General features: G+C 34.4%; 5 protein-coding genes across 5 annotated transcripts; 4 read left to right on the plus strand and 1 right to left on the minus strand.

Annotated features, from left to right (window-relative positions):
• Positions 1 to 1,057: 1,057 nt before the first annotated feature.
• LOC118192300 (uncharacterized) lies at positions 1,058 to 2,528 on the plus strand. The gene is made up of 5 exons (XM_085826523.1): positions 1,058 to 1,544; positions 1,705 to 1,746; positions 1,938 to 1,979; positions 2,081 to 2,161; positions 2,271 to 2,528. Exons 1-5 carry the CDS (start codon positions 1,332 to 1,334, stop codon positions 2,526 to 2,528), a joined length of 636 nt encoding a protein of 211 aa, XP_085682649.1. The 5' UTR covers positions 1,058 to 1,331.
• Positions 2,529 to 3,189: 661 nt separating this feature from the next.
• Positions 3,190 to 4,753, plus strand: LOC146993785 (uncharacterized). Its single transcript, XM_085826400.1, has 4 exons — positions 3,190 to 3,323; positions 3,412 to 3,717; positions 3,837 to 4,186; positions 4,291 to 4,753. Exons 1-4 carry the CDS (start codon positions 3,192 to 3,194, stop codon positions 4,685 to 4,687), a joined length of 1,185 nt encoding a protein of 394 aa, XP_085682526.1. The 5' UTR covers positions 3,190 to 3,191; the 3' UTR covers positions 4,688 to 4,753.
• A 218-nt stretch (positions 4,754 to 4,971) lies between these two features.
• On the plus strand, positions 4,972 to 6,144 carry LOC146993786 (uncharacterized). Its single transcript, XM_085826401.1, has 3 exons — positions 4,972 to 5,219; positions 5,309 to 5,635; positions 5,749 to 6,144. The coding sequence occupies exons 1-3, from the start codon at positions 4,992 to 4,994 to the stop codon at positions 5,992 to 5,994; spliced, it is 801 nt and encodes a 266-aa protein (XP_085682527.1). The 5' UTR covers positions 4,972 to 4,991; the 3' UTR covers positions 5,995 to 6,144.
• Positions 6,145 to 6,686: 542 nt separating this feature from the next.
• Positions 6,687 to 8,129, plus strand: LOC146993787 (uncharacterized). Its single transcript, XM_085826402.1, has 3 exons — positions 6,687 to 6,986; positions 7,071 to 7,363; positions 7,486 to 8,129. The coding sequence occupies exons 1-2, from the start codon at positions 6,839 to 6,841 to the stop codon at positions 7,358 to 7,360; spliced, it is 438 nt and encodes a 145-aa protein (XP_085682528.1). The 5' UTR covers positions 6,687 to 6,838; the 3' UTR covers positions 7,361 to 7,363; positions 7,486 to 8,129.
• Positions 8,130 to 10,081: 1,952 nt separating this feature from the next.
• LOC118194128 (uncharacterized protein F54H12.2-like) lies at positions 10,082 to 11,380 on the minus strand. The gene has a single exon (XM_035365312.2). The coding sequence runs from the start codon at positions 11,378 to 11,380 to the stop codon at positions 10,082 to 10,084; it is 1,299 nt and encodes a 432-aa protein (XP_035221203.2).
• Positions 11,381 to 22,629: the final 11,249 nt, after the last annotated feature.

Here is a 22,629-nt window from a genome sequence, read left to right on the forward strand (position 1 = left end):
TAATTTGCAAGCTGAATGTGCTAACCACTGCACAGGAGGAAAGTGCACAGGAGAAATCACTTAAAACCTTACAAACTGCTCAAACAGAAAAGCGGGGACATTTCCGCATAAATGAAACATTCATTGCTTGGATGGGAGCAGTATACCCCCCACTATATGCGGCAAAAGGATGCCGTCATGACGTAATAGAACAAAGGATGACGCAACGGGGGCGTGAGCTCCGCCATATTGGATCACGTGACTTCCATCCGCCATGTTGGATCACGCGACGTCCGCCCGCCATATTGGATCACGTGGTGTTCCTTTGGAATGACTCATCCTTTTCCCGCCATGCCGTGCGTGCTGAATCGCCGAGGCATTCATTAATTTTATTCGGTAAGTATTTATGAAGGATTTAATTAATTATTATTTAACTTACCTAATTAATTTATTAATCACGTGGTCTTTGGAGAACATCGGCCATTTTGTTTTGTACGGTGATTTATGCTGCCCTTCATGACAGTTTCAAAAATTGCGTGGGCCCGAACCCATGACGTCTAGATCTCCAGCTACGCGCTTTAACCACTGAGCCACGCTTTTGTTACCACAGAAGACTAAAAATTCGTACTTAGAAAAAAAAAAGGCAAAGCGTTCAACGAGTTTACCGATCGAAAAGTTTCTTTTAAACGATGAAAGAGGGGTAGAAGACATATATTTTAATTTCTTAATTTTTTTTCGAACATTGATTACCTTCTTTAAGATATTATAAAGATTATTTTATGCTTAATTTTTAATTAATATTTTCAATTTATCAAATGAATTTTTTTTTCTTCTAAGTGGGTGATATTATTTTCGAATGGAAGAAATTTTTTAAAATTATTTATTATCTGCAGGGAAAGAGTTAAAATGATATTTTTACATCTGTACTGATTTTCTTGAAGCTGTGCTACTGCTGGCGCCATCTAGCGTCCAGAACATCATCTAAAAGTAACAGGATCGTAAAAAAAATAATATGAAAATGTAATATATTTCCTTTTCACGGGGTACGAACAACCAATAATTAATAAAAAGGGATTGAGGGGGACCGCATCCAAGTCTTTAAGCGATACCCCACAATTCCTTGGTTGATATGGTTCTTAATTATCTGCATAAGGTTTTTCCGTGCTCCGCCATCTTGGATTTCCTCTATAGCCGCCATTTTGAAGAATTTTCTTGGTGGGTAAATGACGTCACCCTTATCATGTTTGTGCATGATTTGGTTGGGAAATGGCGTCTGCCTTTTCACTCCCTTTGTGTAGACATCCGCGTAGGTGAACGAATACATTTCTGTGGACCAATCAGAAAGCAGAAAAATGATGTCATGCCCTCTTAACCAATCCGCGTATTCAGACAAAGTAAAAAGTTCGGAGCCGAGTTTCAACCGCTGGATTGCCTCCGAAATTCATTACTTGCTAAATTCTAGAAGTTTGTTACCACGCTTTTTGAAAAAACAAGAAATTCTCTTCGTATCTGCGAAAATGGCTTCAAGAAACAGTAAACGTTCTTTGGAACCCTTTTTTGATCAAGTAAGTATTCATATTTAAAATTTATTTTATTTATTTTTATTTTATTTATATATAAAATGTATTAAGGTTATTATGTGTTTAATTTTATTATTTTAGTGTTTTGTTTTTTTTCTTTGACCACGTGCCTGTAATACTGACACGCAATTAAAATTTTTTGTAGTGTGAGGATTCCGATGTATCTGTAAGAGATTCTAATGATCAAGTAAGCTAAATTTTATTTATGTGTTTTATTTACACGGCTTAGATTTTTTTATTATATTTTACCCTGTTTTGTTGAAACACGTGTTTGTAATATTAACGTTTCAAAACAGTTATATCGCCATATTATTTTCAATTGTTCTTTGACCACGTGTTTGTAATACTTACATGATTAAAAATACTATTATTTTGTAGTGTGAGGATTTCCATGCGCTTTTAAGAGATTCTGATGATGAGGTAAGCTAGTTTTATTTATTTCCTTCTGTGGCTTATTTTTACAATGTATAGTTTTTTGCCCCACCTAGAAAAAGACTATTCACTATTTTTAATTTATTTAGTGCCTGAGTGAAACATCTCAAATATTCATCGAAAATCCTATTGACGGCATTGAAAATTATTTTAGTGATTCAGGAGATGAAGTACGTAGTTTTTTTTTTTTTTTTTTCCCCTGTCATTAATTTTTTTTGTATTTTTTTTTATATAAGCTGAACCTAAATTTCTTTAAACACAACTGTTACTTTTCTTTAGCTCTTAAGTGAAACTTCGCAGATATTTTTGGAGAATCCTTTGGTTTTGCCTCTTTACTATCAAGTAGGCTCGGGATATGAGGTAATATCAGTTTTTAATATATATATAAATATATATGAGAATTATTTTTTCTATGTTTTTTATGTTTTTCTATGTTTGTTATGTTTTTCATATCACTGTGATGTCTATACATCTTTTAGACTCAACCTTCTGCTCCATCTAAAGGACCTGCATATGTGGAACATGACATTTCCGTAAATGTGAGTTTTTCTCCTGTTTTAGGGCTTATGGTGTGTTTGCGTGTGTGCTTATTTTCATTTACACTGAATTATGTTCTTTTCTTTCCAGATGGAAAATGCTATTATACTCAAAGAGAAGGCACGGTGTCGTAACCGAAAGTATCAAGGCGAGGAAATAACCTTCCAGGCACGTGTTGATATGAATCGTCTGCCTCAAAATATTCGCAACAGGCCTCTTCTAGCCGTAACTGAATCTGTTAGACAGCTGTTTGAAATATTAATTCAACGGTCAACAGAAAATCTAAGGCCGACAGATTGGATACGAATGTGTATCCAAGCCGATGGATTGGATAAACCCATGTCTACGAAAATTATTGCCGTATCTTCCATGACGGTGGAGACCGTATTATCGGTTATTATGAAAGTTCTGCAGTCAAAAGATGAAATTCGGCTGGATTCAGGCTTCCTAGTAGATGTGATCACGATTCGCAGGGATATCGGTGCAGGTAGAGCAAAGATAATCAACATTCAAGTAGATCGTCTTAAAAAACGCTCTGTCCTTTCCATCCCGTCAGATGATGAAGGGTTGTGTTGCGCAAAAGCAATCGTATATGCCCTAGCTTATCTTGAGCAAGACAAGTCAGCGCTTAATTCTCTACGGGATCGTAGACGATCTGTTCTAATGCTACGAGCTCAAGAATTACACAAGTGTGCTGGAGTTCCTCTTGGTCCTTGTACATACACTGAAATCTGCACATTTGAAAATCATCTAAATATACAAATCGTAGTAATAAGCAGTGAAAATTTAAATAAAGTAAGCCAAAGATTTTAAACAAAAAAAATTAATTAAATTGAAAAAAAAATGTAAAATGAAATTATATTTATAAACTGTTTATTTCTAGGTCTCGTATAAAGGAAGATATCGAACTCGTCGCATTAATTTGTGGCAACACAATGGCCATTTTGATGTCATTACAAATTTACACGGTTTTTATGGTTCGAAAAACTATTGCGAAAATTGTGAAAAGCCATATGACCGTCCAGAAGATCACAGGTGTGACAATATGTGCCATGTCTGCCTAAGATTTCAATGCGTTCCAGCATTGCCTAAAAGATGTAAAGATTGTGATCGCCTCTGTCAATCTGAGGACTGCTTTGCAGCGCATAAAGCCGTCACAGGTAGACAAGAGCATTCAGTATGCGATAGGGTAAGTATTACTCAACTAGGGGAAAAAAAGTTTTTAATACTTACATTTTTAAAACGTTTTTTTTTTTCTAAATATATTTTTAAAAAATCTTTGTTCTACTTTTTTTTTCCTAATTACAGATGTATCAGTGCAGACAATGCTCAAAAGTTATCATGCGACGGCAGTGTCCTAAAATTTTACATCGTTGCGGGACTATCAAATGCCCTTCGTGTAAAGAGTATGTTATAGCGTCAGAACATCATTGTTTCTTACAACTCATTTCTGCGAAAAGTCCATCCGATAAATTAATTTTCTTTGATTTCGAAACTGACCAATCATCAGGGGAACACATCGTAAACTTTGCTGTAGCGCAGTACAAAGATGGCCAAGAGAAAATATTTAAAGGATACGAAGCATGTCATGAATTCTGCTCTTGGCTGTTTACAACAGTGCACAAAAATTACACTGTTATTGCACACAATATGAAGGGGTAAATGTATTCTTATTATTTTTAATCTGCATATATATATTATAGGGCTATTGTTTTAAATATAATACATTTTTTAAAATATAATAATTTTTTTTTCTTTACAGATTTGACGGTCAGTTTATAATGGCATGGCTTTTAGAACAGGGTACGGCACCTGAAGTAATCCCTAATGGCTCTAAAGTGAGGGTAATCACCCATACCGCCCTCAACATAAAACTTATTGATTCTTTTAATTTCCTGCCGATGGCTCTCTCAAAGCTGCCTGCTTGTTTCGGCCTTACAGAACTAAAAAAAGGATATTTTCCGCACCTTTTCAACAAGAAAGAAAATCAAAATTATGTGGGATTTTTACCTGAGCCTAAGTACTACAATCCTGATTGTATGACTAGTGCGGTGCGAACCTCCTTTTTGGAATGGCATAAAGAACACGAGAAGGATATATTTGATTTCCAAGAAGAAATTCTCACGTATTGCCGGTTTGTATCAACAATCTATTTCTAATCCTTCATTATGATCCGTCTTTTAGGTGTATTTTTTTTGGTACCATGTTTTATTTATTTATTTACTCTTTTCGTTTTCAGATCAGATGTTGATATCCTTCGTAGATGTTGTGTTGAATTTAGAAATCAGTTTTTAGAAATTACAGGAGTAGACCCCTTTTGGTATTTTACAAACCTTTTCTTTTACATGGTTTTGTCATTTTGTAACAACGTATTGTATACGTGCATGTATACTTTATGTATATATGATTTACACTTTTCTTGTCCGTTTTATTTTCAGTTACATAACCATTGCATCAGCGTGTATGGCGGTTTACAGATCCCGACACATAATACCTAATACCATCGCAATGATACCTGTAGGAGGTTATATCAATCGCACGAATCATAGTCCTGACTGTATTCGTTGGCTTATTGCCCAAAAAGAGAGCATTGAAATCGAACACGCTTTGAACGGAAAAGGAGAAAGACGATTGGATGGTATATCTGTAGACGGATATTGCAAAGAAACAAATACTGTTTATCAATACTACGTAAGAGTTCAATATTTATTTATTTATAAATATATTATTTAATTCATTTATTTATTGGTATTATACGAAAAAATTTTTAACTATCGCAGGGATGTTTCTTTCACGGTTGCTCCACCTGTTTTGACGGAGATGCACTCCACCCCATAACAAAATTACCCATGTCGACATTGCGACAACAAACGGTAGACAAGACTTACCAGCTACGTGATCGAGGGTATAATGTAATTGAAATGTGGGAGCATGAGTTTGAGATGAAAAAGAAAACAGATGAAAAAGTAAAATATTTTCTTCTAAGTCACGAGCTTCAGGATCGATTGAATCCTAAAGATGCTTTCTTCGGCGGGCGGACAAATGCCATTCAGCTGTATTATGAGGGTGATGCAAAGTATGTGGATTTCACTTCACTGTATCCATGGGTAAATACTTTTTTTTCTGTGTTTTGGCATAAAATAATCTTATTAAACGCGCATGTCTTATTTAAAAAGAAAATCGCTTTTCCGATTATTCATATTTTTTCAATTTTTCCTAGGTCAATAAATACTGTTTGTACCCCGTCGGACACCCTAATATTATTACTGAAAATTTTGATGCCTTGGAAAACTATTTCGGTATTATAAAGTGCCGAATACTGCCTCCTCGAGGTTTATACCTCCCCGTATTGCCGTACAGAGCACAAAATAAACTGATGTTTCCCCTCTGCAAGACTTGTGCTGAATTAATGTATCAAGGCATTTGCCAGCACTCAGATGATGAGAGAGCCATCATTGGCACATGAGTGACTGAAGAAGTCAAATTAGCAGTGAAAAAAGGTTACTGTATAACAAAGGTAAGTATTTTGGGTAATTATTAGTATTATTGAATGTGTTATAAATGTCACAGCATGTATTTTTATTGTATATTATTATATTCATATTCCCACTATCTTTTTTTTTTTTTTTTCATATTTATGAAGTGTACCATTTTTCTCAATTTACGGATACTCTATTTCAATCTTATATCAACTTGTTTTTAAAAATAAAACAAGAAAGCAGCGGCTGGCCAGCCGATTGTGTAAGCTCGACCGAACGAAAACGCTACATTGAAGCCTATTTTGAGCGAGAGGGTGTGCAGCTTGATGAATTTAATATTAAGAAGAATCCTGGAAGACGGCAAGTAGCCAAATTGGTTTTGAACAGCTTCTGGGGGCGGTAAATATTTATTATAATGTTTTTAATAGAAAGAGTTGTTTCACATCTTTATATCATTTATTATTTCTTAAAAAAATGCTCATTCTTTTCTTATATATTTTTTTTCTTTAAAGATGGGGAATGAACCTGAACAAGATACGTTTGACTTATGTTCATACATTACCTAATTTCAATAAATTATTAGCAGATCCAACAAAAAATGTAAGTTTTGTAATTTTATTTTCTAATGTAAATTAAGATGTATATTTTTAAATGATTAATCTTGCAGCCTGCTAACTTTTCCTCCAGATCAAAGACTTATATTTTCCGACTCCTGAAGTAGCTGCTGTGCAATGGGACTATAAACATTATTTTGTTCCACAGGACACATCCACAAATGTGTTCTTGGCAGCTTTTACTACTGCATGGGCACGGTTAAAGCTTTACAGTGAAATGGAGAAGTTGGGCCGTGCTGTGTTGTATCATGACACGGATTCAATTATATACGCAAGCGATTTTACCAACGATCCGCCTCTTGGTAATTTTTTGGGGGATTTTACAGATGAACTCAATGGAGATACTATTACTACATTTGTCTCTGGTGAGCTTCATTTTTATTTTTATTTTTTATTACGTTGATCTTTTATTCTTGTAGTTTCTGTAGCATATTTTTTCCCCCATTCAGGAGGCCCTAAAAATTACGCTTATGTAACAGCCCGAGGAATGACTTGCTGTAAAGTTCGAGGTTTCTCCCTCAACTTCAAAAATCAACAGATTTTAAATTTTTTGGAGATTAAGAATTTAGTGTGCTCGATGGATCGAAAAACAACAATCGCCATGTACGATGAACATAAAATCATGAGAGATGCCAAAAAGAGGAAAGTTTTAACTAAGGCAGAAACAAAACTGTACAAAATTGTTTACAACAAAAGAGTCCTAAAAGAAGATCTAACTACTGTTCCCTATGGATTTTAAGTGGTATGCATCTCATTTATTTTATTTCATTGCAGGGTTATTGTTGAATTAATGTTAAAAAAAATTATATTTTGCAGTAAAATTTTAAAATTGTGTGGTTGACTTTTTTTCTTTTTTTTTCTTAGCCTTTTCTTAAACGAGAGGAGTATATAAAGCTTCACACATTTCTGAAGATCATCAGTACCCCACAAAATGGAGTGGCCTGTGTTGAAACACCCTTCCACATCTCTCATCAGCGGTCCGACAGGATCCGGTAAGACATATTTTGTGAAACGAATCATCGAAGAAAGTCTGCTTTCTCCTATGCCTCAGCGTATAATTTATTGCTATGGAGCATATCAACCTATTTTTAGTAAAATGAAAAATGTGCAGTTTGAAGAAGGACTACCATCGAACCTCAATTCCCTGCAAAATGCACTAATTATCATTGATGATTTAATGTCTGAGTTAACGAGCGATACTCGTTTAAGTAAACTTTATACGAAAGGAAGCCATCACCGAAATCTTTCTATAATATTTATCGTTCAAAATTTATTTCAGCAGGGTAAAGAGATGCGAACCATTCATTTGAATTGTCATTACATGATACTGTTCAAAAATCCTAGAGATAAATGTCAAGTCGTACATTTGGCAAGGCAGATGTTCCCCGGGAAAACAAAGGCTTTTCAGGAAGTCTTCCAGGATGCAACTTCAAACCCTTACAGTTATTTACTAATAGATTTAAGACCAGAAACCCAAGAAATGTTAAGGTTACGTACAGGCATTTTCCCTTCAGATAAGTATTTTGTTTATGAACTCCGTTAGTTGCTGTTGCACTCAACAAGTTTTCTCCTTCAGTGATTTAATTTGTAGGTTTTTTAAAATTTAAAACTCTCTTTTACATTGTAAAAGAATAAAATTTGCCACACCGAACTTTTTTTTTTTTTTCTGAAAATTAGATTATTTAAAAAATGTCCTAAAATATAAGATCTGCACAAAAAGCGGTTGCTTATGCGACCTTTATAAAAGAGAAGGAATTGTTAAAGTACCAATCATTTGAGGTCCAGATGTCGAGCCTGGAACATCTTAAACTCCTAGGCAAAAGTAAAGTAAAAAAAACTCTTCTAAGAAAATGTCCCAATAGTGTTATTAAAAGTGTATGTGAATGTGCTTTAAATGTATTACAGGGTAACGTTCCTTTGTCTAAAAGACAGAAACGTAAACTGGCCGTATATAAACGGACTTTGCGTACATTAGGTGATAAAAAGATACCCTTATTTAAAAAACGGAGACTATTGGTACAAAAAGGTGATGGATTTCTTTCGTTGCTCATTCCTGCCGCAGTTTCTGTACTGAGCACATTAATTAATGGAGTTCGCTCGTAAATTTATCCTTGTACCCTCGGATCGAGAATTAGAATTTGCTGAAAACCATTTATCAGATTTAGATCAGCAAATGAGCACCATTTTAAACGAGAAGTTATCCGAAGATGAAAAAGCCAAGCAATACCTTCAAATACTTCAAAAATATGTAACATTTCCCCAATTAAAATCAGAAACACAAGAAAGTGTTCAGCTTAGCAAAGAAGAAGAGAAAAAGTTTACCATGGAAGAAGAAATTGTGAATTCCGCTCCAGTGAAATTTAAGAACATTGCCAAAAGAATTATAGACTTTTTAAAACTTCACAATGATATTATTACATGGACTCCATCTAAAGAATTAATCATGAACCAAGTTAAAATTAATAATTCTAATGTTCAAGACTTGGTGAATTATTTGTTAAGAAATCAACAGACCAAGCCTGTAGGTTATGAAGAGTTTAAAAAATTCTTAGATGTTGTAGATTTTCCCAGGGAGTTTGTAAAAAACAAGTATCTGTTTACAATGTATGCTAAACCTAAATGTGTAAAAAAGAAAAGAAAATTGTATTCAACTTCTTGGATAAAATATTAAATAAAAAGAAAGATATTAGTTAAATTTGGTGTGTTTTTATGTGTGAAAAAATATTTTTTAATTTCAGGTTGAAAAAAAATGATCCAGATTTTTTTTTTAAAGGTAAGTTTTTTTTCCTTAAAAAAATGTGCAGATGTCAGGAGTAAAATAAATCTTTTTTTTTTTTCCAGTAATTTACAATGGAAAATAATTTTTAAGCTTAAATGAAACCTTTAAAATTTATTCTATAACTTAAAGGTAAAAGAAAAGTTATTTAAGAAAATTGTAAATTGCACTTTATTAATAAGAAAGACAAAACTAAAATTCCAAGCAAATTAATATTTTATTTCTTAAAAATCATTTTTACACCATACCTTTTCTTCACAAAATGAAATACATGAAAATCGCTATTTCTTACAGAAAGATTAGATACAATTGATTCCAAACATAATCCTTGACATCGTTTTAACAAATAATAAGTACAATATTGTCCACAAACATTTGATGTTACACTCTGAACAGAAACTTGATTCCATGTCACACAGTTAAACTTGCTAGTAAATTTTGCTATGTCATCACCATAAGTCATGGGAGGAAGTCCATAAGAATCGAAAAATTCTAAAGTCTGATTATTTTCAATGAAGAAAGCCAGCCAGTGCGTCCCTTTCTCGTTGTGTTTATCAGTGTTGACTACAAAAGCTGCTGGGAAACGATGAACATCTGGGATTTTATCTGAAGGGAAAACTCCAGTGTAGTACTTTGCTGTCCACTTGTCATGAGAGAGTATTCTATGAATTTCTGAAGAATTCATTAGTTACCAAAATCGTAGATAATATTTCTAGATTTATTGATTTCTATTAAGTTTTCAAATTCTGTATAGACTATTAACGATGTTGTTATTGGCAGAGGGAAACCGAATTTTACCTCCAGTCTCAAATTACTATGACGGACTAAATTCAAGTGAAAACCATCACACAAGTCAGGTGATAGATCGAAAAGAAATAAGCAGTATCCTTCTGGATACTCTGATCTCGAAAGATACAATCCTCGGTTTTCTGCATTGGCAAATAAATTCTGATAAGCACGAATAAAGGATTTATTCATGAAATCAGGTTGAAGAGGATTGCGAGGCATAGGTTGCCCATCTACGTAAATGCCAATAAAATTGATATGATTGTGCTTAAATTCGAAGGCAGATTTTTTATAGTTTCCGTTGAAAGCATCATTATCGACACAAGCAACAATTAAGCGTTTAGGCATCTGGCCCGTACAAATACTATCTTGAACAAAACTCATATTTCCTGATGGAATGGAATACACTTTGCAAAGCACTCGGTTGATAGGATATTTCGCTGTCGCTTTTTCTAAACTTTTTGCATGCCCTAAAATTACACCTGGACTGACTCGAACTTTGCGTACAAATAATGAGGCATGTTCCAATGACACTTTAAAATTCCCCTCCCCCAGTAAACAAAATTCCGGTTTGCTGCGGATAAGTTTAATTTTCATATCGACCATGTTCAACAAAAGTCTTTCTTGATGAAACATATCTAGATGTAGCCGTCCAATCATATCCACTGTAGCACTAAGTTTAAATTCTTCTGCTCTTTTATTGAATCCCTCATTAGGTTGCTTATCCGCAGTATCAAAAACATTCATACGGCCTGCTGTATCTTTAAAATATAATTCTGATGATAATTGAGAAGTTTTCGTATCAAAACCATGATTAAGTAATTTTTCTATGATGGCTCTGTAAGGGTACGTGTTATTGCTGGAGGAAATAAGTCTTTCATTTAAGCTTATATCAACTTGAGAAAAGAGGGAGTGCAGAAACAAATTCACGGGTCCCACTTTATCATCTTTTCCGAGAGAGCCGCCATTGCTTTTCAAAATTTTAACTTTGACGTATAACTGAGTTTGAGATAAATCCAAATAGTCATCGCCACTACCCGCGACATTGAATTCGACAGGACTTCCATCCGACACATTCGCAAGGGGATGAAATTCTATCCATTGTCCTCTTTCTATAACTGTTTGGGTTGGAGGTAATGTAAATAAATCGAGTTCAGATTTGGCGCATTCTGGAGAATCTTTTAAGAGGAAAGCCATTATGAGTTGAAAATGTCACATCTTTGCACTTTCCTGGCTTTAGACGAAATGAAGCGTTTGGGAGATTTGCGTTTCCTTTTAAACTTTCCGTGACCAATCATCTCATCTGCTTTTTGAACTGCTTTCCTTGCTAATTTTTTTCCACTTTCTTTAGATCTGGTTTTAAAGGCTGATTTAAAATTTTCTCCTGATATCACATCGTTTGCAATTTGCGTTCCTGCACGTAGAGCTTCTTTTCCAACAGTTTTTGCTCCCTTAATTAAAAATGGCATGGCACTACGGAAAAGTTTCGCAAAAAATCCACCTATTCCGTATCCTTTCTGTAAAACCATTCCCTGATAATAAGGCAGACCTTTTCCAGTTTGTCCCACATAATAATCCTCAAAGTGTTTGGTGCAACAAGCATATGGAATGAGCATTTTTGATACAGCTTTTAGAACGTTTACACTATGAATGAATAATTTTTTCTTTTGGTAAAGCTTTTTATAGAATTTGTCTCAAACGAAAGTGGAGCACTATGAAAACTTTACCTCTTTCAAACGGCACCAGACTCTCCGAATGAGACCTTATTTCGATTTCAATCGTTTGAAAATGTTGACGAATCACTGGTAAATAAAAAGGTCGAGAGTAATGTTTGTCAATAATCTCTCCGTCTTTCCCTTCCACTGTTACAATTTTCAGAAGGGGGCTTGTACGTCACCTACGATTTGTGGTTCAACTAAATCACAGTATACATACATAACGGGGAAAAAACCATTCGGATTCGCTACGAAAGGACTTTGGACACTTCCTTCGTAAACACCCGGTTCAAATCCTAAGAGCTCAGTTAGTCCTCCGTGAAGAACCACTTTTGATTGTTCATCCGTCTTTATCATTACTCTTTTCGTAATGTTATGATAAGAAAATTCAATTTTGTTTTTATGAGAAACTAAAGTCATAGCTTTTAATATGTCCGGTATCGTTTCATAATAACCAGGAGGAATATGCCGTCCTTCCAGTTCTCCATTGTGAACAGCAAACCCAAATAAATTATTATCTTTTCCGACATTATACCATGAATGAGGGTAAATAATATTTAGGAGAGCTAGTTCCCAGTCCCCATTACTAAGATCAATAGGAGACGGTAGTTGGGTAATAAATCGAGAAATTTTATTGTCTGGAAAAAATCTCCTAGAGCTATCGCTTATGAGTGTTACGTAGAAGGACATTTTCGCTCAAATGAAAAGTAAAATACAGTACGCATGTTTTTATATCATTTTCAAATTTGAAACCCAAGTATTAAATTTTTCAGGGTAACCCTGAAATTTAACAAAGTATTCTGATTTTCCCCAATGCTTTCTTGTCTTCAGTACCTTTTCGACAGGATAGTACCCACAGTCCGCTACTTTTTGTAATTCTTGTTTATAGAAGGTTCCTTGTATATCTTCTCCCGCTAAATCTCTTAATTTATAGACGATAGGATTTCGACGAATTATTTTATGGATTGTAAAAATTTCTCTTGTCCAATTTTGTTCGTATCCTTTCTCGAAGAGCATTTTTTCGCGGCTGATGCGTACCGTGTCTCCAATCTTTAAATCTGAAGGAACAGGTATTTGTGCTGATTGCTGACCGTACAAAGTTTTCCAAATTTTTTCTTGATTTTGTAGCGTAACCGATGCAGGTTCTGTCTTAATACTTCGATGCCATGTGTTGTTATAACTGGATATCAATTTATCTATAACATCGATGTACCTTCGTGTATTCATTTCGGTAAAGTATTTCCACATTTTAGTTTTAAGGGTCCTATTAAACCGTTCCACGACAGAAGCTTTTGTATTATTGTGTGTCGTAAAAAAGTGGATATTTTTCTTTTTCAAAAAATTTTGAACTTGCTTATTGGTAAACTCTTTTCCTGCATCTGTCTGTAAAGACTCGGGTGTACGTTCCGAAAATATCTTTTTGAAAGCAGATTTAATGGACACAGCTGTTTTATCTTTGAGAGGGATAGCCCAAGCGTATTTGGAAAAAATATCTATGCACGTCAGTAAATATTTATAACCAATATTAAAAGATACCAGCGATTGCATATCCACTAAATCAGACTGAAATTGTTCGTCGATGCCCCCTACAATGACTCGGTTGCGTTGGAATCTGTGCCGCAGAGGTCTGTGAAGCGTATAAGAATCTTTCGCCTGCAACCATCTTTTGATTTCTTTGCTTTTTACTCCAGAAACACGTTGTAAAGCATTTATACCACCGAAGCTTGCCGGCTGCGCTGGATCCCGATATGTCAGATTCAGAATTTCTGACATTACAACAGGAATTTTTATCAACAGAAAAAGTTATGTTCATCCTCGGGCAAGCACTACCCAAATGAAATGATAAATCAAAGTGAACATTTATTTATACTTTTTTATACCCCGCTTCACCTAATCCTAATAACATCTTTTTTAAAAATATTAACTATTTAGTATTTTCTTAGTTAGAAAATTAAAATTCATGCCGAGTCACTCAAAAAGTATACAATTTTTTTTTAAAAAAAAACAAAACAATATTTTGAAACAAAAAAGAAAGCAATACAAAAAAGTGAATAAAAACTAATATTTTATTTTATTTTTTCCAAAAAGAACTATTCAGTAAATCTTTAAACAAATTAGTTTCTTCACATACATATAAATTTTGAATAATATTCAGTACATCATTTACATTAATAACATCAAAAAAGTCATCAGTAACAATTAGTTTTTTAAAATTTATATTACATTCATTTTCACGAATGAAGTCATTTGCTATCTCAGGCCAATTAACTGTAAACAAAGCCTGGTCAAAATAAGTTTCACATTTTTCAGCACGGCTTGTTGATAAGCATTCATGTCCGAGCTGATTATTAATCCCTTGTTTGCAACCAAAACACACAAAAAGTTCTGAAATTTTTTTAGAAATAAATTTTTCAATACACTTACACAAAGAGTCCTGCAGCTCATGAAATCCATTTGGACGGTCTGGATCACCAGCATATTCATTCAATTCAAAATGTGTATCACCAACCACCTGCTTTTCCACAAAATAGTTAAGAGTTTTAGAAATAAGTGTTTCCTTCGCGACACCACATATTTCGCTATATATGGAGTCCAGTTTGCGTAAATGTTCTTTCCTCAACAGAACACGTTCCGGTACAAATTCAAATCGTAAATCTTTTCTTTGGAACAATCTTTGTAGTGATATAATTAGTTCACCGTTGACATTTTGTTTTGAAACACACACATCTTTCTTCACAATAAAAACACTATCGGAACCTTCAAAGGAAGCAAATGTATTGGTATGATCGCTCAATTCTTTCCATACTATAGGAGAAAGCGAAACTCCATCTTTGCTAGGATGTAGCAAATCGTTGTCATCAGTCACATATTTCCGAACGTGAACACGAGTCAAACCTAAAAAACACGATACAGTGACAAAAATATCCCCTCCGAGATGAAACATATTCTTTGGCAAAGAATCAAGCTTCAGCAAAGTTTCGTCATATGAAGCACCGAAAAACGTCTTTGATGATAAACATGAATTTGCAGCTAGACGTTTCATTATGCACAACAGTACAACAAAGCAAACACAAAACTAAATAAGCAACGCGTGGTAACAACTTCCAAAATTTAGCAAGTAATGAATTTTGGAGGCAATCCAGCGGTTGAAACTTGGCTCCGAACTTTTTACTTTGTCTGAATACGCGGATTGGTTAAGAGGGCATGACATCATTTTTCTGCTTTCTGATTGGTCCACAGAAATGTATTCGTTCACCTACGCGGATGTCTACACAAAGGGAGTGAAAAGGCAGACGCCATTTCCCAACCAAATCATGCACAAACATGATAAGGGTGACGTCATTTACCCACCAAGAAAATTCTTCAAAATGGCGGCTATAGAGGAAATCCAAGATGGCGGAGCACGGAAAAACCTTATGCAGATAATTAAGAACCATATCAACCAAGGAATTGTGGGGTATCGCTTAAAGACTTGGATGCGGTCCCCCTCAATCCCTTTTTATTAATTATTGGTTGTTCGTACCCCGTGAAAAGGAAATATATTACATTTTCATATTATTTTTTTTACGATCCTGTTACTTTTAGATGATGTTCTGGACGCTAGATGGCGCCAGCAGTAGCACAGCTTCAAGAAAATCAGTACAGATGTAAAAATATCATTTTAACTCTTTCCCTGCAGATAATAAATAATTTTAAAAAATTTCTTCCATTCGAAAATAATATCACCCACTTAGAAGAAAAAAAAATTCATTTGATAAATTGAAAATATTAATTAAAAATTAAGCATAAAATAATCTTTATAATATCTTAAAGAAGGTAATCAATGTTCGAAAAAAAATTAAGAAATTAAAATATATGTCTTCTACCCCTCTTTCATCGTTTAAAAGAAACTTTTCGATCGGTAAACTCGTTGAACGCTTTGCCTTTTTTTTTTCTAAGTACGAATTTTTAGTCTTCTGTGGTAACAAAAGCGTGGCTCAGTGGTTAAAGCGCGTAGCTGGAGATCTCGACATCATGGGTTCGGGCCCACGCAATTTTTGAAACTGTCATGAAGGGCAGCATAAATCACCGTACAAAACAAAATGGCCGATGTTCTCCAAAGACCACGTGATTAATAAATTAATTAGGTAAGTTAAATAATAATTAATTAAATCCTTCATAAATACTTACCGAATAAAATTAATGAATGCCTCGGCGATTCAGCACGCACGGCATGGCGGGAAAAGGATGAGTCATTCCAAAGGAACACCACGTGATCCAATATGGCGGGCGGACGTCACGTGATCCAACATGGCGGATGGAAGTTACGTGATCCAATATGGCGGAGGCCACGCCCCCGTTGCGTCATCCTTTGTTCTATTACGTCATGGCGGCATCCTTTTGCCGCATATAGTGGGGGGTATACTACTGATGGGTAATAGCAATTTGTATAGTTTAGTGGCATTTTCACACAAATCACATCCTGATTATCTTTCGATAACTTGCAATAGCGGTTTTGATTATGAATTTGTTTTAGAAAATTCTAAGCTACTGGACTACAAAAATATATATTTTAGCAAAATGTTTCTGTTATGTAATAAGGTGTTTTCGTTATCCATCCAGCATATCTTCGTGGAGTAACGGTAGCACATTCGACGCGTATTCGAGAGATCCCAGTCCCGGCAAGGGCATTGTTGCACGTTTTCATGTTTCCTGCTTTAAAAAAAAAAAAACTTAATTATTTTGCAGTGATGCTCGAACAAAAAGGGTGGTGGAAGATTATTCATTACCACCAGGATTTGACGATTGGGTCCCCTAATTCACGGTCGCCCTCTAGCCCTCTAAAAGGGGGAGTATATAAGGTATTTTCTTCCTCCTTCTAGCATGCCTTTGCGGTGTAACGGTAGCACACTTCGCGTATTCGAGAGGTCCAGGCGAGGGCATTACACATTTTTCACGTTTCCTGCTTCAAAAATAAACTAATGACTCTACAGTGTGTTAAGAATGATAAATACCTTAAGGAAGCATTAAAATGCCAAAATATCGCTCAAGTATAACAGTTTAAAACTCAATTTCCTTATAATTAATGAGTATAAGCGTGTAAATTTGTATACATCTTTCAATACCCTTGATTGTGTATTTGTTATTTTTATTTTATGTTCTAAATATCAAAATGTTTCAAGTAATTCCTTTCAGAATGATATGTCGTTTAAAAATGTAGTCTTTCAAATACTTAGGACTCTGAAATATTGTATAAAAAGAAAATATACACATTTATACTTATATTTACGACGTAATTACGAAATATTTATTTCCAATCTTGTCAAAACTTATTGATTCCCTCCCCTGTAATGGCAAATCACCGAATGTCACGAAGAGGGGTGGGTCACTGCTTCAAAGTAGTGTAGCAGTGTATGGGAAAAACCAGTTCGAACTTGTCCGCTGTTTCTTATAGGGGACTTACTTCTAGTAGCATCCAGCCCTAGCATGGTTTACGCTTCACGCATGCGCAATAGGCATATTTTCAGCATTGTAAACTTCGTTGCTTGGCCAAAGAACATGTATGTGTGTTTGGCTTGGCGATGAATTCACAATTCAGTTTTCAGCGATGCGTAAGTGAAACTATTACTTTCTACCTTCATGTCAGGGTAGGAGAGCAAGTGCAGCAAAACAAACGTATAAGAAAAAAACACCCAGCCAGAAGAAAGAACTTTCCTGGTGGAATGACAAACTAACGGCAAACAGAAGCAGAGTTCGGGCGCTCAGAAGACTGGCACAGTCAGAAACAGATTCCATACAAAGGGACCAAAAAATGCAGACGTACAAGAAGGCACTTGCGCAATACAAACTACAGATAATAAAGGCCAAATCCGACTCCTGGCAGGAACACTGTAGTAGAATACCGGAAATTTTTGGGAAAATACAAAAAATCGCCGCAGGTAAGGTCTTTAGACCGACTCAATTGACTGCGAATGTGGCCCCTGACGCACCAAATACAAGAAATATTCTTTCGGTAATACTGAAAACGGTTTTTCCTTCAGATGATCCCGCCAATGACTCAGAAACGCATACATTAATAAGGACGCAATTTCAGGAAAAATTCTGGTCTTCCATAAATGGAGACTATCTCCCACCAACAATAGAGGAGGTAGACCTAAGCATAAATGGTTTGGCAAAGAAAAAGGCACCGGGGCCGGATGGCACGATCTGGTCTCGCAAGACCAGATCGTGCCAGTAAAATCTTCAACAGCAATGAGTTTTTCTTACACTTACTAATCGTGTATTTAAATTACAAGTTTGTGATAAATAGGTCCAAGAAGGGCAAGGTCAACTTATGTTATCACCTCAAGTTTATGAATGATATTATTATTGGTATGGCATTTTTGCCTTCTTAATTTTAATAAATATTCAACTTTTTATGCAAATCTTAGGGAAGAAATATCTGTATTTATGTGATCAATTGCATGTTTGAATCCTAGTGATCAGCATTACGTGCTTAATTATGTTTTGTATAAATTATGTGCATGTTCTAAGGTGATAAAACTAACTATGGAATTAATGTAGGTAAGTTTCTCTTTGTAATTATGTATCAGCATTATGTATTCAAGTGTTTGGAATCAGATATCAGTTTTACTGAGTATGGTGCTGTACTTTTCTGTTTATGTTCACTTTAAAGTACTCAAGTCTGTATTTATTCCTTCTCAGCATGTACTATGAAGGTCAGTTCGTACTTGGCTAGGATTTAGACTACATAGCAGTACTTAATGATCAGTTTTATGTATTATGCTTATCAGTTTTATTTTTAATTTTCATGTATTATGTATGCATTTTTAAGTGTTATGTATGCAGGCATTAGGGATCAGCTTTCTGTATTTCTGTACTCAGTATCATGTTAGTTTTTCACTTTAATATTCAGTTTTGTACTTATGTATGTATTATCCTGTCTGCAAGTACTACGAAAGAAAATGTAGGTGAATGGTTCAATTTGTAAAACAACTACAGTTTAAGTATGCGCAAAGAACTAAACTATGCAGGAATTTGTTATCTTAGTGATAACAGGTACACAATCTTTTAAATGTTCTTACATAAGAGTCAGGCACATGGAAAGTAAACTGCGTTAAATTATGTTTGGGCGCTAGGATTTTTTTAATCATCTTTTAATCTCTCTCTTTATTATTTTTTTATTATTTATTTATTTTTTTTAAAGTTTACTATGTGCAATAATTTAATAGGTTACAACTTTCCTCCATGCAGGACCAACGATTTCACAGAAGCCCCATAAAGATATGACGGTTGTGTCACGATAAGCACCCGCATGTAGACATTTAGCAAGTCCAGAAAATCCACGGCAGTTAATTTTTCAGGCAAAGTCCTTCTATCTTTACTTTATCTAACACAAGTTTCTGTCTATTCTAACAGCGATTCTTAACAGTCTTTTGATTGCTTCTTTGCTTAATTTTAAGTAGTTCCTAACAGGATACTCTTTCCCCGTACAACAACATCCAAGCTTATATGTAGACTATATGAGGCTCTTAGCCGTCTATTCGGCTGCGTTCCCGGAGCAGGATGGAGCAGAGAGTAGATGGTTTCTGCCAGGAAGATAACACACTGTGAGGCTAAGGCCAGGTCAGTGGTCTTCCTTGGTGGCGCTCACTCACTCACTCACTCGGATTTTCCTCCTGAATGTTCTGCATCAAAAGCAAGGCGTAACTGCACTATTAATGCGGTGGGACTCTACCTGTGCTACCATTTTGAAATCCTGGTATTCCGTTTACTTTTACCTGCACCTGTACATATAATGTTACATGTGAAAACAGAATTTTATACTAAAAACTTCAGGTATAAGCTACTTGTTAAAGTGCTTTGTGAAGAAACTTTTCCCAGTCTCGAATAAACTAGCCAAAAAAGCTTTTCTATTCATTAAGCCAGTCTCATAACTAAAAGGTAAGCAAGCAAAATCTCTAACTTCTGGCCTTTTAAACAAAAAAGAATAAGAAAAAAAAATCTGAATGGTGAATGGTTTCAGATCTTAAATTACGTCCAAAGGGGTGTTTTTTTTTAACATTTTGTGTGTTACCTTTATTTATTAAATATCACATTCTTTGCACTTAAACCATAAAATTCAGTTCCATAAAAATGTCTCAAAATAATTTTAAAATTAGCATATCTTTAGAATTTCCGATACACAGTTCCGCGCGCTGGAGATAAAAAGGTTCACCCCCGTAGACTGTTGCCATTGCTCGCTTTGAAATCCTTGAGTTTGTTAATCAAAAATTCGTTAAAGTTTTACAAAATATGAAATCTATAATAAAACAAATTTCAAATTTGGTCTTCCTCATGCCCATATTCGTAGGAGGATTACATCATTCAAAATTCGATGGCTCTATGTACCATTGTTTTATCACAATGTGAGAAATGTACATACATTTATGCAGATTTTCATTATTTAATTTCTTGAAATATAATGTAGGACCCTTAACATTTGGTGGCAACAGTTGAAAAGAGAAACGGATATTTATAGTGATTCAACGCAAAATCGCAAAACGAAAACAATAGTCCTTCAGGGACAAAGCCTCTTTGGACTAAAAATAATGCTTTGCATTACATTTTATCAGTTATTCTTATCTCATACAGGAAAAACTTTGCACATTTTAAAGAATTCTGCCTTCCAAACTGTTTTCTTTTTCGAAGGAAAAAGCAATTTTTATTCACAACATCGTACATTTCCAAGGTGCAATGGGAAGTTAAGAAAGCAAAAGGTGATTACATGAGACTTAATTACAATGCAATCTGTGCTATTAAAAAATACTCTTTTCTCCATTTTCAAATTTTAATGATGGTGTACATGAGCTAGACTGATAGGTAATGTTACTAGACTGCTGACTATAATTAAAGGTATATTTTTTAATGTTGACTCAATTTATCATTTTTTTTACCTCTTTTGTTTCCATGAATAATTCACCTTTACAGTGAATACTGGTTATTACATTTATTAAGTTTTCTAATAAGTAATGAAAATTTGTAAACATTTTTTTATGCAGAAGAAAGCGTGTAGAGATTCATATTGCTATATAATGCATTTTTCAATGAATATGTTTTTTTAAATTTTCACTGAAACTTGTATAACTTTACATTAATTTAAATGTTTTATCTTTATTTAATTATTTTTATTACATATTTTAAAATTTATTTTTAGCATTGGATGCCCATGTTACAAGGGACACCGTTATTGATATAGCTGAAATGGAAGAAATTAAAGCAGTCCACATCGCAATGAGGTCTTCAGAACGTGTATACGTCGAATTTTGTTCGTATACACGTTCTGAAGACCTCACTGCGATGTTTAGATCCTGTCAGCATGGACTCAGAAGGCCAGACTGCTTTGCACATAGGCTTGCACAAAGGAGTCCTTGGGTAATATTAAAATTCCTATTCATATATATGATTTTGCTGAATTATGAATTTAGTAAGTTCCAGTTAGAAACCAAATCTAATGTCATTTCTCTTTAGATTTGAATTCTAACAGGGATTATTGCACATTACACTTGGTTTCTTACAGGAATTGTTTCACATTAGATCTGACTTCCATCAATGCAGTCAAAAGGATAAACACATCTACTGTTCTTGTCATAAAATATTGTTAGGTCAAATCTAAATTTATGCTGAACATGTTTGAGTATTCTTTCACATTGTGCAGTGAAACTGAGCTGAATGCACTGAGATTTTACTGGACATCTTAAGCACAGTATTTACTTTCGATTCCTCCCCTTTCAATCAATATTACTACTTAAAAATTGAAAGAAAAATGACGCAGTGTATGCAGTTTTAGAGAAAAGCAGCAGTGGCGGCTCGTAGCTAAAATGAGTGGGGGTGCTGTTCCAAAAAAAAAAATTAACATCTGTTTTAAAATTGTGTAAAAGGAAACTAACATGTATAAAAATAAATTTTATTTTGAAACTTCATGAAATCTTACAAGTTCAAACTTTATCTAGTCATATAAAATCGTAATCCATTCTTCTTATTTTAATTTGCGCGAAAAGATGAATAATTTTCTCCTTGATCTCTCGATCACAACTGAGGAAATTTTTCTTTATTGAAAGCAATACTAGGGCATTTAGTCTTCCTGAATTCCTAGTGCTTCTTAGAAAAGTTTTCATTTTTTTTTCAGTGTTGAACAGCAGCGTTCTGCCTCTGATGTAGTCATGGGAACTCTCAAGAGAATTTTTATCAGTTTCGTAATTTCACTAAAAACATTATCTAGATTGTTTTCGAAGATAAATTTCAGCAGCTCAATTAATTTGCAGTATTCATGGATATCAGACCTACAAAGAATACTTTTAGCTCAGTTTCAAGCTTTTCTTTGTCAGTCATTGGATATGTTTCAGTGGTCAGTACTATTTCTTCTACAGGATGTTCATTCCTAAAACTAGCAAAGCATTTCTTGTTAACAATTTAGCAGCTGCTAAGTGTTTAGTGGAAGATTATTAGTGCATTATATCAGTACATAGTACTGATATAATGCACTTGTACCGTGTACATTATATCAGTACATAGTACTGATATAATGTACACGGTACAAGTCACATATTTCCTTAGCTTCTGCCATCAGTGTCTTTGAAAAATTCTCACAGTACTTTGAGTTTCTTAATTCTAAAATAGCAGTTTTGAAATTTGTTATATATTCATTAACTTTAAGCACACTAATTTCTCTGGACTGCATTTAGTTGTATATTATTTCAACATGAGGCATAA

This window comes from Stegodyphus dumicola, chromosome 11, assembly GCF_044657685.1.
Source record: "Stegodyphus dumicola isolate Sdum_Otavi_A_Nest chromosome 11, ASM4465768v1".
Taxonomy (NCBI): Eukaryota; Metazoa; Arthropoda; class Arachnida; order Araneae; family Eresidae; genus Stegodyphus; species Stegodyphus dumicola.

Excerpts from the sequence above, each read along its gene's own strand:
- LOC118192300 (XM_085826523.1), top strand. The coding sequence starts at position 1,332 with ATGATGTCATGCCCTCTTAACCAATCCGCGTATTCAGACAAAGTAAAA. Across the intron at positions 1,747-1,937 it reads TAAGAGATTCTAATGATCAA|TGTGAGGATTTCCATGCGCT; the intron begins GTAAGCTAAATT and ends ATTATTTTGTAG. Across the intron at positions 2,162-2,270 it reads TTAGTGATTCAGGAGATGAA|CTCTTAAGTGAAACTTCGCA; the intron begins GTACGTAGTTTT and ends ACTTTTCTTTAG.
- LOC146993785 (XM_085826400.1), top strand. The coding sequence starts at position 3,192 with ATGCTACGAGCTCAAGAATTACACAAGTGTGCTGGAGTTCCTCTTGGT. Across the intron at positions 3,324-3,411 it reads GCAGTGAAAATTTAAATAAA|GTCTCGTATAAAGGAAGATA; the intron begins GTAAGCCAAAGA and ends GTTTATTTCTAG. Across the intron at positions 4,187-4,290 it reads ATTGCACACAATATGAAGGG|ATTTGACGGTCAGTTTATAA; the intron begins GTAAATGTATTC and ends TTTTCTTTACAG.
- LOC146993786 (XM_085826401.1), top strand. The coding sequence starts at position 4,992 with ATGGCGGTTTACAGATCCCGACACATAATACCTAATACCATCGCAATG. Across the intron at positions 5,220-5,308 it reads ATACTGTTTATCAATACTAC|GGATGTTTCTTTCACGGTTG; the intron begins GTAAGAGTTCAA and ends TAACTATCGCAG. Across the intron at positions 5,636-5,748 it reads TCACTTCACTGTATCCATGG|GTCAATAAATACTGTTTGTA; the intron begins GTAAATACTTTT and ends AATTTTTCCTAG.
- LOC146993787 (XM_085826402.1), top strand. The coding sequence starts at position 6,839 with ATGGAGAAGTTGGGCCGTGCTGTGTTGTATCATGACACGGATTCAATT. Across the intron at positions 6,987-7,070 it reads TATTACTACATTTGTCTCTG|GAGGCCCTAAAAATTACGCT; the intron begins GTGAGCTTCATT and ends TCCCCCATTCAG.
- LOC118194128 (XM_035365312.2), bottom strand. The coding sequence starts at position 11,380 with ATGGCTTTCCTCTTAAAAGATTCTCCAGAATGCGCCAAATCTGAACTC.